The sequence below is a fragment of the Megalopta genalis genome, chromosome 7 (genome assembly GCF_051020955.1).
Source record: "Megalopta genalis isolate 19385.01 chromosome 7, iyMegGena1_principal, whole genome shotgun sequence".
Lineage (NCBI taxonomy): Eukaryota > Metazoa > Arthropoda > Insecta > Hymenoptera > Halictidae > Megalopta > Megalopta genalis.
Window position 1 is genome coordinate 616,444 of NC_135019.1, and position 19,006 is coordinate 635,449.

Here is a 19,006-nt window from a genome sequence, read left to right on the forward strand (position 1 = left end):
GGCGGCGAAGATAAACTTGGAGCACGTCGATATGTACAGGCTGTACCAGGTTTCGTAGAAACGCTTGTATAATTTGTAAATTGTTTAGCAAACGGCGAGGACGACGGCACATTTCGGTTGTCGAAAAAAAGCAAACGTCTCGCCGAAATCGCTGTTCTAACTTCACGCTGGATTCGCGGTCGTTCGAGATTCGTCGACGCTCGAATTTCGAATATAAAGTACGGTTTAATGCGCAGCAGCTGTTTTTTTTGTTTCGAATAGGTTAACATAGCCGGAGCGTATTTTGTCGCGGATGCTTTCGTTAGTTGTTATCGCTGTATTTGTGCAAAATTATCTGCCGTTATCGCGTCACGACTGTCTTGCCGCGATAAAAACGCGCACCAATCAATTTTTCGATTGCAAAAAAAGTTAGAGCGATAATAATACAGCCGATGTAATCGTTTCCATTTAGTCGCGCGAGCTGGAACAGGACGCGGTAACGGAACATTCCCTCTTGTCGTCGAGTTTGTAAAATCGAAGCGGAGCTTCCCCAGCCGCCATTTTAATGATCTATTAACACACAGACACTTTGTTTCGATAACGATCGTTGCGCAATAGCTGTAACCGATAAGTTTAGTAGAAAGACAAAGACCGGAAACAATGAAGTTGATATTGATAACGCGTTGCGATTGCGTCTCGCTTCTGTTAACTGGATCGAATAAAAATCGGGATTTCCATCCGGTCGAATCGTGTCAATAATTACTGTTGCGTTCCAAAGTTCAGTCATAGCACATGGACATATGTATATTGTGATAAATATATTTAATAATTTCGCGTCGAATTCGTAAATCTACCGTCGGTAACGGCGAACCGATAACGCCATCTTCCTCGATACATCGCAAACATGGTGGGAGAAATAAATATTTGGATAATTAATTATAATATATATTATAATTAATTAACATAATTAATATATATATATATAATTAATATAATTAATTAATAATTGTTTACAGATCGAATTAAATTAAGACTAGCAAGACCGAAGCAGCGATCGTTGTGTTACGAACATTTGGAAATCCCCGAGTTCTCTTTTTTTTTCCTTCGGTGGCAGGAAATGTTTAATAGATTAGTCACACGCTTCTAAACAATATGTGCACAGGGAATTTACAATCAGCAAGATTCCGTAAGCTGTTACTCCGCCGCCCTGTTGACAATATATTGTGGCCTTAATTAATCAAATTGCCGATGGCGCCGTGCCAAATGGTACCTATTTGGCCTGTAATCAAAAGGATATTCAACAACTGTCACGCATTCGCGAACACTCGAGACAAATTTTTCCGATCGATCCCGTAACACTAAATTTCTGTCGTTTTACGCTCCCGATTAAAAAAAAGAAAAAATCTTTATTCGGCGAGGACCGCGAAGGTAATCTTCGCACGGCGGACATCATCCTTGATCAGTCGCGGCAATCATAGTTGGATCAAATCTTCACTATCACTTTTCGTTTACTTCCATTTTGACGTAAATGGATTTTCATTAAAATCAAATGCCTCTCATCGGTCTCGATATTAATGAACGATAATTAAAAATGACCGTCACAAAATTAGAAATTAGCCGGAACGTTTACAGCTCTGTAAAGCTCTAAACGTTTACAGCTCTGACTCTGGGTCAAAGTGGATCCGCTATACGAGGATCAACGAGAGGCTATCACGTTCTCCCTAAGTTTCCCCATAAAAATACGAATCCTTTCGACCCCGCAATGGCATTTCGGAGTCTCTCAAAGTCTCCGATCGATTGCAAAAATCCCGTTTTCGTGCCATTTTTAAAAAAATCCCATCGCGTTATTTTCCAGAAAAAAGAAAAAATGTTCGAAACGTTTCGATCGAACGCAGAGGCAAACAGTTCGAGACAAATCCGTGTCGGTAGAACGCGATTTCCCAGCGTTTGTCGGCGACGTAAACGAACGATTGCCGTAAAAGGATCGGTTCCGGTCGTTGCAGAAGGCCTTTTTTTCGCCGTGAAATTTTCAAAAAGTCGCGCAACGGGTCCGCGCGGCGCGTCGGCCCCGGCTGGCTCTGTGCATCCTTGCGTGGCGGAGCACTCCAGCGGCTCTATTTTAGGAATCGACAGAAAGTTAAGATTATTTCAGCTACATTTTTTACCTCCGAACCAGAGCCGGCAGAGTGCTTAGCACAAGAGCATCACGATGGGCATCGGTAGGTCGATTTTTGTGCGGGCGTCGAGGATCGGCCGTTCGTGACGCCGCGTAACAAAAGCGGACAGGCGGACAAGCGGACAAATTATAAAATTGTTTCGCACGCGATTACGTAATTTCTGTCGGGACAACGAGGCTCAAAAAATCCGCGGAACGCGCGCGCGACAGATACTTTCTCGGAAGGAAGGATTGCGTTACTCACGTCGCGCAATAGCAAATCGTTCTCGTCCAACCGCTGGGGAATCTTTCCGCGAAGTCTGCTTTATCGTTTCGCTGGGACAGGAACCGTAACGGAAGACGTCGTCGACGACGAGCATCGTGGTAGTGCGACCGAGTCATTTTTTCCCCGAGTCGTTTCGAACGTGTTCGTCGGGTTTCGCCAGTGCGTCGACGGCGCTCACTTTTCCTTTTCGAAATTCCAGCATTCTGATGCTCGAACACGATCGCGGACATCATGGATTTGCGACGGATGTCCAACTGGAACGTCCTCAGCGTGGAGGCAGCCCTTCAACAGCTGAACACCTTGGAGGGAGACGAGACCAGCGCGATTAGACGGCCGAACACGGTAAATGAAACCACGGTTTCGATCGGAACACGTCAAATCGGCAGTTCGATTCGCTGGAGAGAAACGATCGCGTTTACGTAAAACCCGTTCGAAAACGACGGGCGGAACAACGAGACCCGGAGAGAGGCAGACTTCTTTTCTAGCCCCAGTCGCTAGGGTATACTAATGGGTTCTACCTATTCTTATCTCGTCTGGTTGCCTGACGGCTTGCCTTTATTTATAACTAATTAAGCTAGACGCCGTTTGAAGTGTACCCTAGTTTGGTCCAGTAAATCAGCGGCGTTCTGACAAATTGGTGTTCGTCGTTCGCAGCAGCGCCTTTCGGCAGCTACTTCGTTTTCCGTCGCCGTATCGTTCGAGCGCGCGATAACATGAACAAAAGGACGTTGTGATCCGTGAAAATTTCGTGATTTCCCCGCGATCGATTGTCTGATCGAGGATCGTTCGGACCGGTTTCGCCGTCGACTCTGCTGGACGATTTGAATCGTTGCTGCTATGAGCACCTGGCATCAATTGAACGTGGAACATGCCACCAGCGCTATATCCAGGGAGGACCTCGGCACCAATGTTCATCGACTTAAAATCGTGCACACCGGGGTAATTGTTTCGCGCGAACGCCGAAATACCAATTCGACGGAATCTTTTGCCAATCGTTTTCCGACTCGTTCGATGAAAATCTGTAATTGCTGGATCAGGCAAGGTGGTGCTTCCGGAGTCTGTGAATCTATAAAATGCGATAAGTCTTTATCGGTGTTGTTGCTCAACGCTTCGCTGTCGCGTTGTCGATGCCGTAACCATTAGAAAAGTCAAGTGCAATCCGATTGGTAACGCGTGACGCCTTTCAAGCGCAATGTTATCGATTTCGCTCGATAGCATCCGCTATCTCTAGAAAGTACCACAAGTGTTGGAAGAAGATATAAGCTCTTTAATGATTCTATACGCGAGATCGAGTGTTTGGTCGCCGTTATCCGTCTTGCTGTTTGATCGGAACACGCGAGGAACGACTCTGTGGCAGCAGTTTTCACGATAAAAAAAGCATCGCGCGCGATGCTTATGGATCCATGGGCGTCCGAACAGCTAAGAAAGTCACATTTTCCTCGTTCGCCCGCACGTGTACGAGCTCGGTCTCGTGTCGGACGTGTTCCAAGTCCGAAATCCCCGATAGCTCGGCAAATTTTTAGTCGAACCGTGCGAACAATTCTACCCGAAGGGAGAAATCGACGCCCAAGATCGAGTCGTGGAAAAGTATTTTCTGAAGAATATATTATATATATTTTCCGAAAAGATCCCGTGAGATCCCTCGATATTTCGCATGGACCCCGCGCGATCGGTCGTAGAAACTTCATCTCGAATTTGACGTTTCACGGTAGACACAGGGAAATGCACCTTGGCTGCAGGTGACGAGTTTAAAATTAAAGCGCAGACGGGTCTTCCGAGGCTTATATTTAGGACGACGCGCAGGCGCGATCCGATTAGAAATGCCGTGAAGACTTAGAACTTCTGTATCCCCGAATTCCGACGTGCGGGACGCTCGGGAAAAAACAGGAAAACGGGTTCTCGAGGTGCTCCGGTTTCGTTTCTCCCTGGGGAAAGATCGTCGCGAGTTCGCTGGTGGTGTAAAAGTTCCTCCGACAGACTGGACTCGATCGTCCGTGATCGCGGAATCCGATCGAAAATAGAGTCGGGTCGGGCCTCTGTATCGATCGTTCGATCGATTCGGGCGCGTTGCGTTTTTATCGTTCGCCGAAAGATCGTCGCGCGTCCAGAGGTTGTTCCTGATCGAACGGCAAGATGGATCTCGGGGGTGTGGACGTCTGGGGCCAGATCGCCGTGGAGACGTCCCAGATGTTCGTCTCCGAGGGCGGCGTCATTAAAAGTCGCTTCGCGGGGACCGTAAGTTCGCCGAGAAAGCCCGAGGGGGGTTCGGGGGGGAACGGTTGGCCGAGGGGAACGAGCGACGATCCGGCGAGAGTTCGCGAAACGGGACACGTTCTCCAGCGATGATCGATGCACGCTCTGTTTCAGACCATAGAGAAGCTGCCGGACAAGATCGTGATGCACGTCTTCAGCTACCTGTCGCACCGCGAGATATGCAGGGTCGCGCGTGTCTGCAAAAGGTGGCGGCAGATCGCCTACGACACGCGGCTCTGGAAACACGTCTCGCTGAGGCCGGAGATCAGCGGGCTGCACGTCAGCTCGCTGGACAATCTGCTGCACTTGATCAGGTTAGCCGACGATCGGGTGTCATTAGCTGTTACCGAGGAATCGGTGAAAAAAAGTCTCGAGAATTTTGGCAGATAAACGCTTGTTCCCGAAATATGTACGCGAGCTGTCCCGCTTGCCAAAACGTTGCTCGCCGGATAAAAACTTTTCTGTCGACTTGAACACGCTTAACCGGAATCGCTTCGACGATTCCGCCGAATCCTGGACGGTCTTTTAACCTTTTAGGCACGACGCGCCACTACAGTGGCTTCCGCGGATGTCTTCTTGCAGAACGACACGCCACTATAGTGGCTTTCGCGGATGTCATCTCTCTGGACGACGCGCCGCTATAGTGGCTTGCTCTAGTAGCTCACTCGCTCATCGTTTGAACCAAATAATCGTCTTCATACGCATTGTTTCACACTTCTTTTGTCTTCGCATCGATTTACAACAGTCTACAGGGCGTCCCAAAAATGTCTCGCAATCCAGAAATGGCGGGTTCCTCGGACCGTTTGAAGCAACTTCTTCCTTTACAAAAATGTTCTCCGGGGCACCGTTAACGAGTTATCAACGAAAAGCAGTGACCAATAAGAATCGAGTACGGCTGACGCGAGGCGGCCCAGCCAACCAGCGCGCGAAGCCCAGTTCCACTCATTGGCTCGATCGCCTCGCGCCAGCCGAGCTCGCCTCTGATTGGTCACTGTTTTTCGTTGATAACTCGTTAACAGTGCCTCGGAGAACATTTTTGTAAAGGAAAAAGTTGCTTCAAATGGCTTGTGGAACCCGCCACTTTCGGATTGCGAGACATTTTTCGGACACCCTGTATATACAGACAGAATATACAGTATCAGACTCTGTACAGTACACATCAGACTCTGCCGTCCAGGGAGATAGCCTCGCGCAGAATTCAGCCGTACCTAAGAGGTTAAACGATAGCTAGGGTGATAATCGATGGACCGTTTGCGGTAACAGCACGCGATTCGGCGCCTCGCTGAGGTACATCGAGCTGCCGATCGAGCTGATCACGCACACCGTCCTCCACGAGCTGGCGAACAAGTGTCCGAACCTGACACACATGCTGCTCGACTTCTCGACCGCCATGCAGCTGCACGACTTCTCCGAGATGCAGGCGTTCCCTACCAAGCTCAAGTACATGTGCATCTGCCTGTCCGAGGTGATCTTCATGGAGGGTTTCATGAGGAAGATCTACAACTTCATCAACGGCTTGGAGATCCTTCATCTCATAGGTTCGTATTTCGTTCGAGACCTTTCACCTCCGAGGCATCGATCGTTCTCAATCGATTCTGTTCGATCAGGAACCTACGAGAAAGTCGAGGAGGAGGAGGAGGAGATCTACGAGGTGATAAACGTGCACAAACTGAAGTCGGCCACCCCGAACCTGAGGGCGATCAACCTCTACGGGATCAATTTCGTCGACGACTCTCACATCGACGCGTTCTCCTCGAACTGCATCCAGCTCGAGTGTCTGGCCGTGAACTTCTGCGCGAAGGTCACCGGCTCGACGATGAAGACCCTGTTCCAGAGGAGCCGGCGGCTCAAGTGTCTTCTGATGCAGGGAACGAGTACGATCGTCGAACGAGATCGCTCGATCGCGTTCGCGCGGCTCTATGGATGATCTCGCGAATCTTCTTGCAGATCTTCAAAGCGAGTACGTGATGCAAGTCGAGTGGGAGAAGTCGAGCATCCAGGAGCTGGACGTCACCGCCACGGACCTGTCCACCGAATGCTTGATCGACATGCTGTCCAGGATCCCCAGCCTTCGTTTCCTGAGCGCCGGCCAGCTGAACGGGTTCAACGACAGCGTGCTGAAGGCCTGGGCCGAGACGGGCAACCCTCGGAATCTGATCGCCTTGGACTTGAACAGCTCGGACAATCTGACCGACGACGGCCTGCACAAGTTTCTCTCCAGATACGGTCATCAGCTGTGGGGACTCTCTTTGTCCGGCATGCCTCACATCACCGATCAGCTGTGGCAGAGCGTTCTGCCGATCCTGACCAACGCCATGTGAGTCTCGCCGGTCCACAACCGTGACAGCGACGGTTAATTGCGATTGTAACATGATGCAAGTCCGAGTTCGGATGACGAGTATCCTCGCGAATCCAGTTTTCCGCCGTCACAATTGCCTCGCGTTGCGTCAGACTCCTAATTTGCGTATATGCTTATCCTTGTAATTCGTTCGATCAGGATCCTCGTAATGGGAACCAACGAGAGGCTGGGCGTGAACATCCACGTGGACCAGCTGATGGATGGAATCGCGAACAACTGTCCCAACCTCGAGCGACTGGAGCTCCGCTGGGATCCGGAGAACCTGCGGTTCTCGGACAAGAGCCAGAAAGCCATCGATATCCTGCGCGTGAAATGCATCAAGCTGCGTTGCCTCAGCCTAAGGTAAACTCGAACGATGATTCCCGAGCCGACGATAAGAGGGACGTCGATCAGTTTCATTGTGTTCCAGCGACGGAAGGTACTACGAGATCGTGAAGGCGAACTTCGAGCGAGCCGACAGACTGACGGTCGTCAGGACGACAACCTGCTGCAGGGTCTCCAACTACTACCTCCTGGCTAATTACAAGGATCTGGTCTTCAATTAAATTTCGCTTCTTTTTTTATCTAATAAGTACCTATTTGTATATGAACGCGAGGGATTCGAGTACATGTTCCATACGATGCATTGCCGAGCGACAGAAATCCGAACCAGGTACAGTAATGTCTCCCTTACTGACGCTCGGATTGTCCACCAAAATTGGATAATTTGGGAAGAGATCTCCTCCTTGGGAAAAGAATCCTTCGCTTAGAATCCTTAGCTTGGAATCCTTAGCTTGGAAACCTCAGCTTGGAATTCTGAGCTTGGAAGCCTCAGCTTGGAATCTTGAGCTTGGAATTTTGAACTTGGAATTCTGAGCTTGGAATCCTGAGCTTGGAATCTTGAGCTTGGAATTCTGAGCTTGGAATCCTCAGCTTGGAATCTTGAGCTTGGAAGCCTCAGCTTGGAATCCTCAACTTGGAATCTTGAGCTTGGAATCCTCAACTTGGAATCTTAAGCTTGGAATTCTGAGCTTGGAATCTTAAGCTTCTAATTCTGAGCTTGGAATCCTCAGCTTGGAATCTTGAGCTTGGAATCCTTAGCTTGGAATTCTGAGCTTGGAATCTTGAACTTGGAATTCTGAGCTTGGAATCCTAAGCTTGGAATCCTAAGCTTGGAATCCTCAGCTTGGACTTGTGGACAATTTATATCTCCTCTTCCCAAATTGTCCATTTTCGTGGACAATCCGAGCGTCAATTAGGGAGACATTACTGTACACCAGATTCCAAATGCGTCAGGGGTACCCATGAGTTCTAATCCCTTGCGTTGACTCGTTACGAAGGCTTCGAGCATTCGCTCGTTTCATATGGAAAAATCATTCGATATTTCTATCGTCGGTATTCGACAATTACGATTAATCTTAGACACGCGCTCGATGCAAATTTTCTTCCTCGTGTAGGAATTTATCAACGTCGAACAAGCGCTAATCGACCTAGCAAAAATGTAGCGGTGCAAGGGGTTAATCGGTTCGTTTCAAAAGTTCGATATGTATCTCCTTTCGTTTTCTACCGCAACAACTAGCACTTACGCTATATCTGTGGAAACGTTTTGAAAGTCAATAAGCAACTTCAACTTATCGTATAGTCTCGGTAGTTGTATAACGATTTGTAAATACGACTATCTTTTATCTCCGGCGCAACGCGCCGCGTATCTCCCATTGTCGTTGCAATTTTGCAAACAGAGGATCCGAACATTTACGGTAGAGTCGGCAAGAGAAAGGAATAATTGATCGCGCATGGGTACGCCGGTGCTAGAAGCGATGAGATCGATTCGACGAAGTTTGTAAACGATAAAATTGAATTGCAGATCCTGGACAAGTGGTGACGACGGACGGGAACCCTGTTATTCCGAGTATTAAGACAACGTGCAAGATACAAGATACAAGATATATATTTTTATACACCGTTTTTGAGCCTGTACATAAGCGACGAAAACCGCCGAATGTTTCTCTACTGCCAAAGAACGATGTTCCATCGACCGCGCTTCCGTTTATCGAATTCGACGATCTCGATGTCGGTGCTGTAATTGTAAAATGAAATGAATGAACAAGAGTTTGACAGAAAAGCGGATGGTTACGATTCATTGTGTCGCGCGACATCAACGTTCAATCAAATCGCGGACGGTGAATTAACAAGCCGTTCGAGGAGCAATAACGCCGAGAGACCGCCACGCACACGGACACGGCCGTTCCTCGTATCGATTATTCGCTAATTTATTCATGCAGCCGTGTAGACGACTACGACGACGACGACGACGTCGCACTGGCCACGGCCGGTCGGTCGATTCGCTCGATTTCATTCTCCAGCCACATGCCAGACCCTTCGTTTATATGTTGCATTATAGTCGACGCAGAACCGTCGTGGCCGCCACGACTTTTCGCATGATCGCCGGAAGTTTGGTCGCCGGGCGTGTCTCCCAGTCGCGTTCTCCCATCCCGATCTTCCTCAATGTCCGACGTCGAGGAGGAGGTGGTCTCGAAGGGCCTGAAGATCGTCCTGATCGGCGATTCCGGATCCGGCAAAGTGAGTTCCCAAAGTGAGTCTCGAGGTTTTCGAGGGCGAGCCCCGAACGCTTCGCTCTTCCGGACACGCGTCTATCCGCGGAATTTTGCGTCGCGTTTTCACCGAGCACGATCGTCGATCCTTAAAATTACAGTGAATTTTGTCGGAAATCGACGATCTTCCGAAACGAGCGTTCGATTCGAGAGCTCGGCCATTCTCGGTAGAACGAAGGCGACGTGGCTATCGATTTATTTCTTTCGCGCAAAGTGGTCACTGCCACGATGTCGGACACACACGCACAGGGTGGTGCACGCCCATCGCTCCCCGAACAAAGCGGAGAACTTTTGAAATTCCCAGTTTCTCTGCTACGCGGCGACGATGTAATTTCCGTTTAGGGGAACGCAGCCCTGTGGCGTAAACCAAATTGCATCTTCGTGCCGTCGACAGCCTTTCGCTGGTTCGTTAATTAACGAGCAGCCGTTTCTTTGATCGTACCGAGCCGCCGCGCGAGAGACGGTCGCAGTTAATTTTACGGCGGTCGCGGCACGCGAATTTCAATCGACGTCGGAATCCGTGTTAGGCGAACGATCGAAATACTCCGCGTTCCGCAAGGCGGCTTTTCCGCGTCCCGATGCACCATAACTGAAATTCAAGGGTCCCCCGTTTAGACGAGCATCGCGCAGAAGTTCTGCCACAACGAGTTCACCAGGCAGTACTCGCCGACGTCCGGGATCGACTTTTTCTTGAAGAATCTGAGCATAGGCTACTACAGGAACGTGAATCTGCATCTGTGGGACGTGGGCGGCCTGGCGCTTCATGGGAACATGCTCGATAAATACGTCTTCGGTGCTCACGTAAGGAGAAACAGAGATACAAGGGTGTCTAAAAAATGTCTCGTAATCCGGAAAAAGGTTCCTCGGATCATTTGAAGCAACTTTCTCCTTAGCGAAAATGCAAACCGCGGCTTCGTTTACGAGTTATCAGCGAAAATCAGTGACCAATGAGAGGCGAGATCTGCTGGCGCCGAGACGGCCGAGCCAATGAGCGGAGCTGGGCTTCGCGCGCTCGTTGGCTCGGCCGCCTCGCGCCAGCGGAGCTCGCTTCTTATTGGTTGGCGTTTTTCATTAATAACTCGTAAACGAAGCCGCGGTTTGCATTTTCGCGAAGGAAAAAGTTGCTTCAAATAACCTAAGGAATCCACCATTTCCGGATTGCGAGACATTTTTGGGACACTCTGTGTAATCGATCGGTTTTAACGAAAGAACGTCCTTTTCAGATCATTCTACTGGTTTACGATATAACGAACACATTCAGCTTCGAGATTCTAGAGGATTGGATCGAGAAGATCAGGAAAATGAACGACAGCTTCGAAGAAACACCACTGATGGCTATGGTGGGCAACAAGTGCGACATGGAGCACCAGAGATCGGTGAAAAGAGATCGGAGCCATAAATTCGCGGCTGACAATGGATTTCCGTCGCACGACGTGTCCGCCAGGACCGGAGAAGCGGTAAAAATGTTTCATTAACCGTTTGGCTGTTGACGTAGTTTTTCGGATATATTGCCAAAACTGCGGCACCGATTGCGCAAGTATGGGAGAAAATGTAAAACACTTTTCGTACAATAAACTCGCTTGTATTGTTTCGCAACGACAAAAATTAAAAAATACCACTTATTTACATAAATTTGTTTCAATTAATTTTGCGAATAAAATTGGTAGTAAGCACAAATTCTAGTGATTTAGAGCAGCGTTATTACGCTCTCCGCAATCTTGGCATAAAAAAAGAGAGGAGCGCTGTCGCGCTCTTCGCATTTTTGACACAACATAAGAAGAGTGCGATAGCGCTCCTCGGCAGTCAAACGGTTAAAAGTCGATGCTCCGATAAGTATCAGTTTCATGTCGATGCTCTATCATCCCCCAACGATGTTTCCGCTATCGCGTCTAAAGGGTAGGCGGTCTCGTTTCAGGTGTCTTTGTGCATAGTGAATTTGGCAGCGCAGATTCTTGGCGTGCGACTGACGAAAACCGACCAGGACTACTATAAACCCATAATCATAGCGGAGATAGGCGACACGGTCGACATGCACACCATCCAGAAGGTGGTGAAGAGGATCCCGACGAAGAAGCAAAGCCACATACCCTTCCATCCCCATCTGTCGAAGTCGACGGTGTGCGTGTTGCAATGATGATCGATCGAATATTTTTGCAAACAGAGAATGATTTATCACGCACAGGACTGCGCGGGCACGTCGCGAGCATTGTACATAAGATGTTGAAAATATTTTTCGTAACTCTCTTCTATCGTTACCTGACGCGTTTTTCGCCCGCGACCCGGAGGTATCTCGGCGCAATAAAAAACCACTGGTGTCTTCGCAATAGGTTTAGAAACAGATTTATTTATCGATAGAATCTTACTACTCGTGGCAATTAATGTTAATAGCGAGATGACGTAACAATGTTAAAAATACTTTTACAATAATCGGGATAATACACCGTACGTATTAATTGTTGGAACGTACATTAATATACATAATCGTGGCGGGCGCTACAATTCTCGAATCCGGTGATTTCAATGCTCGATGAATGCTCGATCATTTGCTGGAAACGAGGCCGGCGCGTCGTCGCGCGTTCGCTGCCGGAATTCGTCGAATCGAAGGAAATATCAAATGATCGATCGAATTACGCGGAACGGTCGAACGAATCTAATCGCCGAACTTTCTATACATTTTTATGAACCGCGAGTAGAACTTTCCCTATGATCTATTCGTCTCAATGGCACTAATCATGCAAACGTTACATGTACGAGATAACGTAAACGTACGCGACAAACATAAACGCAGATTCAACAAGAGAACAATGCGGTTCAACAAGAGAAAACGGGTCTAGAGGGAGGGCACAGTGTATGTATGTATGTGTGTGTGTGTGTGTATGTGTGCGTATACTCAACAATTGACTTCGCGAGGAAACATGCAAAATCGGAAGCATTCGTTACAACTGTGTCAATAAATACGGATAATAAATTAGTCGGTAAAAATCAGGTAAGGCAGGTATGCGGAACGATTGTGGTCAATCATAAAAAACGATTTCTGAAACAGCGAAGATATTAATCTGGTCAATAAAAAAAAAATAAGAAAAGAAAAACAAACAAATCTCGTTTACTTATCGAACACGATCGGATGAACGAGGATAAACTCGCGGACGGTGCAGTCGTTAGAGATTGAAATATTGAGTAGAGTTCTATATATTAAACGTACAAGGTGCAAAATTATAGCTCCGGTAGATTTCATTACACCATCGATTGTTGCTCGTTTTTTTTTAGAAAACCGAGACTCTTAACGATAAGTCCCAGCGCGTGTAGCTTATTTTAATATCGTCTTCAGTCTCTTTTTATGTAGCCTGTCCCGTCTCAGTGTTCCCGCGCGTTCGTTTTGGAATTCCATCGAGACGATCGAATCCGACAACCCGCTACCTATGATTGACATCGCGCGGAAACCCTGAGCCGGGACACCTTGTACGCGTGGTACCTACAATCTCTCAATGTTTACGATTAACTATAACTCCGAGTATTTCAGCGGTCTCCTCGGCCAAACGTTTTTCTCGAGCAGCTTCGTCTTGGCCTCCGAGAGTTCGGTGAACTTGTCGTTCAACGGGACCAGGTACGTCTCTATCCACTCTTGGATAGTGTAGTTGTCGTAGATGTCCTCCATGGCGTTTCTCATTTCTTTCTCGATGTAGATCAGCTCCATTTTGTGTCTGTCCAGGTCAGCGATCGCGCGCTCCACGTGGACGGGGCTGGAGAACGAGTGCTTGATATTGTAGGGTTTTAACCAGCCTTTGAAGGTGTTGTCTTGCTCCATCTTCTGGACCTCCTGGGTCAGGGAGAACAGCCGTAGAACGATGGCGTAGATCGACACGCCCTGGTAGCTGCACTTGGCCCAACCGTAGTGAGGCTCTGGAACAGTCAGCGAGATGATACCCTCGCAGCGAAGCGCTTGCATTACAGGTGTTGGCACGTTCACAGGGAACCTGTTCAGCTCGGGAGCCTGCAGAATGGCTAAGTTCACGGCCAACGATGGCAGAGCAACCGGCAGCAGCTCGCAGAGCACGCTGAAGTGGTCGTACCGCTGCCACCCGGTCAGCATCACACCCTTGAACGTGATCTGATTAGAATACCTGCTGATGATCTCTAACCACCGTTGATGGTTCTCCATGTGGTAAGCCAGGTCGGTGTAGTATCTGTCCGGCAAGGTGGCTCCTTTGAACGCTGTCGCCACCCAGACGTCCTTCCAGACGGTCGCGTAGCTCTCCCACAGCTGGTCGTTCAAGGTTGCTCCAGGATCCGTGGTATACTTCCAGATAACCGGCTCCACCATCAAGTGCAGTCCTCTGTTTATAATCTCATGCGGGAAAATCTCTCTGAACTCGTCGTCCCACATGAGGACGACGAGTTCCGGATACTTATCCTTAATATACCTAGCCACTTTGGTCACATGGTCCAAGAACAACTGCTTTTTGCCCCACTGTCTTTTGACCATCGTCTCCAAACACCTGGTACACTCTCCGATTTGGTATACCTCGTCGGCTCCTATGTGCAAGTGTTTTACGGCGGGATGAGCAGCCATCACTTGGTCGATCATATCGAAAATTAATGGAAGCGTTTTGTTGTAAGTAGGGCAGAGTACTTGGGGGTAATGTGGCACTTCTCGATAGTCCTTATACGCGTCTAACTTAAGTACGAACTCCATATGACCAAAGGTTTGTACCAATGGGATCACCGTGAGCTTGTTTTCCTCGGCTATCTCCTGGATGTCTTGGATATCCTTTTTGGAGTAGCAATTGCTGGCGCTGATGTTTCTCAGCTGTCCGTCGAACGGAAACATGTCTTCGTATTCTATTAACACGCCTGTGGCACCTAATTTTTTGAGCAAATTCAGCAGGTACTTGTAGTAACTCACTTTGGGAGGCGCACCCTTCAGATCCAAGTGCACAATCTTCTGGCCCTTGAACAGGGGCACGGTGTCCGCGTACGACTTGCCATAATTCAGGTCACCGAACAGCGTACCGCCCCCATTTTTCAGCTTGCTCAGTATGCGAGTCTCTATCTGCTGTTTCTTGGCGATGCTACGGGGGTTCTCCGTGAGGTCGCTCAACGGGTAGACCTCCTCTATTTTTAATCGCGGATTCAACTTGTTGGAGGAGATGTCCTCGACCTCGTTACTGAGAATGTGATAAGTAATGATCAGCAGAGTGAAGCTGATCATTACGATTACCATCAAAGAGGCCCTGCCTCTCAATCGCGTCATGATCGCTGGACCAACAGAACATCAAGATCGGATCACTAGATTATTGCTTTCGACTCGACCGATGCTCTCGTTATTCTCGACACGATTTCATCGTTCCTTTCACTCAACGCACTCGCATCAACGAAAGAGAAACCATCGGCGTTCGTAGCTTTACCTGTATTTTACACGGTGTCGTTTACGTCATTGCGATAATATTCCATTAGCTTCGAGTAATTATACCCTCGAATGAATTATTGCGAGCTTTTTTCTTATCACAGTTTAATGACAGAAATAGCAGACTGTCCCTACCGCTTTATAGTGATAAACGTTGCCGAGAAACAGGCCGGCCAACCGACTCCATTGCGATTCTAACCTCCACTTCGCAAGGTTTATTTTCAATCGACGTGTTCGCGAATAAATCGTTGGAGTATAAAAAATATTATAAATTATTGATAGTTGAGAATATTTACCGTAGAGTTAACGATGCCGCAGCGACGAGACCTCGTAGAAAGGATCACGAAATAATTCACTGAAATTGTTCGCATCGCGCGTGATCACATTTCAAATCATCCACCACAATTCGCCAGTACTACGCTCGTCAAGCAGTATCTTATTAAACGAATCAAGCTATATTATTATAACTATTAACATATATATAACATGATAAATATTTTTATTAACGTTAAAAATAAATATAATTATTAAACTTATTTTTAATGGAATATTTTCCGTTGGGTATATTATTACCATCCGTTGGTAAAACATATCGCGCGAATATTTATATTTTGAAACCGAATGCGATGTTATTCGATAGACTAAGAATTCTATCCGCTTTCTAATAACGAAAAGTAAAATTAAGTAAAAGTAAAGTAAAAAAAAAAGTAAAAAAAGTAAAAAAGTAAAAAAAAAAAAAGAAAACCAGAGCCTGAATCGTGTGACACGACGCGCTTGACCTACAAATAACCAGCCGCCGTTCTGCATTGGATTTGCTTAATGAGACCCATCGGAGGCATGCTAATTTCCGCATGATCTTGACTCAAGATCTGTTTTAAATTTGCCCCTAGCGACAAGATAACATCTTCTGAAAGATGTTGTGTCGTCAACGTTTTTCGCGTCGTTCAATATTTGCCTCCGCGTCTGCAACAAATTCCGAGAAGTTACGTTAATCTTCTTACTTTTGAATACGTCTCGATGCGCTCCGGATGTTCCGAAAGTTTCATAATATAACCTAAACTTCCGGATGGTACGATCCTCCTCGCGCGAGAAACGCGTCCATCGTGCTTATAAAATCGCGAACGGACAGGGCGAAGGGCTGCAAAAAAAAGCGGTTTAACGAGAAAAGGGCTCGGCGAAACCGGAGATGCTCGCCTCGTGTAATCGAATCCTCCGCGACGAAATCTTAAATCGCCGGTCCTTTATCTCGTTTCCAGTATCCGCGAACCATCCAGTCACCCGTTACATACTTAATGAAGCTGACTCACGACTCTTTAGTTATGACGGGAGTAGGGGGATAATTCCGGACAATAAAGTTGCTTAATGATGACCCGCTGCGGGAGTTTGAACCACGCGGTGCTCGACACGCGCGCGTTTTTCTTCTTCGTCGCGTCGTTTGCTTGTCCTCGTCGATCGTGGTGATCTAGGTAAGCGGACACGTTGCTCAAAACAATTAGAGAGGATCCTACGTAAATGCTAAGAGTAAAAGAGTCGCGACGTATAATTTCGAATCGCCATGTTCCTGCGCGGTAGATCCTCGCTGCGCAGTTACAGACCGATAGGCGTGCTCGTGGGAGTAGAAAGGTCGTCGATCATTCAGGTGGGTCTCGCAGTTGCAGGCGAGGTTTCGGGAAGGAGGTACATACGGTAATGTCTCCCTAATTGACGCTCGGATTGTCCACGAAAATGGACAGTTTGGGAAGAGGAGATACGATTGTTCGAGCCTCGCGGCTCGTTTTTATAATTGTTGAAAATTGGTAATTATACAAATGAGTCGCAAGGCTCCAATTCGCAAGGCTCCTCTTCCCAAATTGTCCATTTTTTGTGGACAATATAAGCGTCAATTAGGGAGACATTCCTGCAGTCGGATCCCTCCGAGGGGAAGCTAGATAACAACGGATTCCGTCGAGCAAAAATGGACAATTTGGAAGAGGAGATACGATTATTCGAGTCTTGCAGCTCGTTCTTATAATTGTTGAAAATCGGTAACTATAAAAACGAGTTGCAAGGCTCGAATAATAATATCTCCTGATCCCAAATTGTCCACTGGTGTTTCTAAGCTGAGCGTCAATTAAGGAGACATTTTTGTACGTCGCGCGTTATAATAAATTCTCTCTAATTGACGCTCAGCTTGTACACAAAAATGGACCATTTGGGAAAAGGAGGTACAATTATGCGAGCCTTGCGGCTCGTTTTTGTAGCAACCTATTGCAAGGCTCGCACAATCGTACCTCCCCTTCCCAAACCGTCCATTTTTGTCTCCAAGCTGAGGGTCGATTAAGGAGATACAGGTTGCAGGAATTCGTGTTGCCTCCCTAATTGACGCACAGCTTAGAAACAAAAGTGGACAATTTGAGACGAGGAGATATTATTATTCGAGGCTTGCAACTCGTTTTTATAGTTACCGATTGTCAACAATTATAAGAACGAGCTGCAAGACTCGAATAATCGTATCTCCTGTTCCCAAATTGTCCATTTTTGCGGGCAATCCGAGCGTCGATTAGGGAGACATTACCATAGTCGGGTACCTCCGAGGGGAAGCTAGATAACAACGGATTCCAAACGTCGAGCAAACGAAGACGATTCTTTCGAGTTATTATTATCGGTGACAAGAGACTCGTCCTCGGCGACCGGGACTACACCTAATCCGCCGTATCCACCGTGTAGATTGTACATTGTACACAGTCCCGCTGCAAAACGCGTCAGCGTGATTCCGTAGCAACCGAACCGGGACAAAGACTCGCTCCGACGATTATTCAGAAATCATGACTCAAGCCCGCATATGTAGACGCTGCGCTCACGGTTGTTCGGTTACTCTTTTCGCGAATGTGTGAACAGCTGCGCGACAAGGGTAACAATCGGAGGAGGTCAATTCCAGCGAATCGCGAGCGCTCGATTCTCTTCTCCTCCTGTTGCTTACCAAGGAGGAGGACGTATGCGTTTCGACGGTCGCGGTCGTTTCGATTAGGCAACGCGCTACAAGGCGACTGCCACGCGTTCGACGATGAAATTCTGCGAGCGTGCGCAGGCTTTCGTTACAGCGCCGTCACACAGAGTGTATCTTTCACGGTTGATACGCTCCCGCGATAAGGCGCTATTAAAGCCGTCCGCGTGATGCTTGCCGCAAAAACGGCTCCTGCAAATGTTGTAACAGATGTTGCTTTATCGAGCGCTGCTCCAAGATCTCTTTGACGCGCCACGTTATCGGGAGAACGACGCGGAGCGCGACAAGCTCGATGCTTTTTATTTCGCACGACGATCCTCGACTTTTACAAGACACTCGAGCGCCGTTCCAGCGCCTAATTTCTTCAATTGTCCGTTCGATCGGCCGTGAAACTCCGGTCGCCACTTTTTCTTTCGATCGTCGATCAACGTCGATTGCGAGAGGATCGGTCCGCGACGGAGGCGGAAGAACTCCTCGGTCGAAGAAAAAGGCGCAATTAACCTTTTTAGGTACGGCTGAATTCTGCGCGAGGCTATTTCTCTGGACGGCAGAGTCCGATATGTACTGTACAGAGTCTGATACTGTATATTCTGTCTGTATATACAGGGTGTCCCAAAAATGTCTCGCAATCCGAAAGTGGCGGGTTCCACGGGCCATTCGAAGCAACTTTTTCCTTTACAAAAATTTTCTCCGAGGCACCGTTAACTAGTTATTAACGAAAAACAGTGACCAATGAGAGGCGAGCTCGGCTGGCGCGAGGCGACCGAGCCAATGAGCGGACCTGGGCTTCGCGCGCTGGTTGGCTGGGCCGCCTCGCGTCAGCCGTACTCGATTCTTATTGGTCACTGTTTTTCGTTGATAACTCGTTAACGGTGCCTCGGAGAACATTTTTGTAAAGGAAGAAGTTGCTTCAAGTGATCCGAGGAACCCGCCATTTCTGGATTGAGAGACATTTTTGGGACACCCTGTAGACTGTTGTAAATCGATGCGAAGACA

At 47.9% G+C, this 19,006-nt stretch overlaps 3 protein-coding genes across 7 annotated transcripts; 2 read left to right on the forward strand and 1 right to left on the reverse strand.

The window, feature by feature from the left end:
- The first annotated feature begins 2,096 nt into the window (after positions 1–2,096).
- On the forward strand, positions 2,097–9,133 carry FipoQ (F-box/LRR-repeat protein FipoQ). Of its 5 annotated transcripts, none has more exons than XM_033467038.2 (9): positions 2,097–2,198; positions 2,620–2,762; positions 4,788–4,987; positions 5,937–6,211; positions 6,281–6,547; positions 6,621–6,990; positions 7,171–7,374; positions 7,442–7,684; positions 8,876–9,133. In XM_033467038.2, the coding sequence occupies exons 2-8, from the start codon at positions 2,652–2,654 to the stop codon at positions 7,575–7,577; spliced, it is 1,563 nt and encodes a 520-aa protein (XP_033322929.1). In that variant the 5' UTR covers positions 2,097–2,198; positions 2,620–2,651; the 3' UTR covers positions 7,578–7,684; positions 8,876–9,133. The 5 variants fall into 5 exon arrangements, with proteins under 5 accessions (XP_033322929.1, XP_076379505.1, XP_033322930.1 ...); XM_076523390.1 differs by lacking the exon at positions 2,097–2,198 and adding an exon at positions 2,250–2,518; XM_033467039.2 differs by lacking the exon at positions 2,097–2,198 and having other exon boundaries at positions 2,250–2,762.
- Positions 9,134–9,516: 383 nt separating this feature from the next.
- LOC117218559 (ras-related protein Rab-28) lies at positions 9,517–11,757 on the forward strand. The gene is made up of 4 exons (XM_033467059.2): positions 9,517–9,591; positions 10,239–10,424; positions 10,847–11,080; positions 11,539–11,757. Exons 1-4 carry the CDS (start codon positions 9,517–9,519, stop codon positions 11,755–11,757), a joined length of 714 nt encoding a protein of 237 aa, XP_033322950.2.
- Positions 11,758–11,947: 190 nt separating this feature from the next.
- LOC117218547 (hexosaminidase D) lies at positions 11,948–15,225 on the reverse strand. Its single transcript, XM_033467037.2, has one exon. It carries the CDS (start codon positions 14,872–14,874, stop codon positions 13,123–13,125), a length of 1,752 nt encoding a protein of 583 aa, XP_033322928.2. The 5' UTR covers positions 14,875–15,225; the 3' UTR covers positions 11,948–13,122.
- Positions 15,226–19,006: the final 3,781 nt, after the last annotated feature.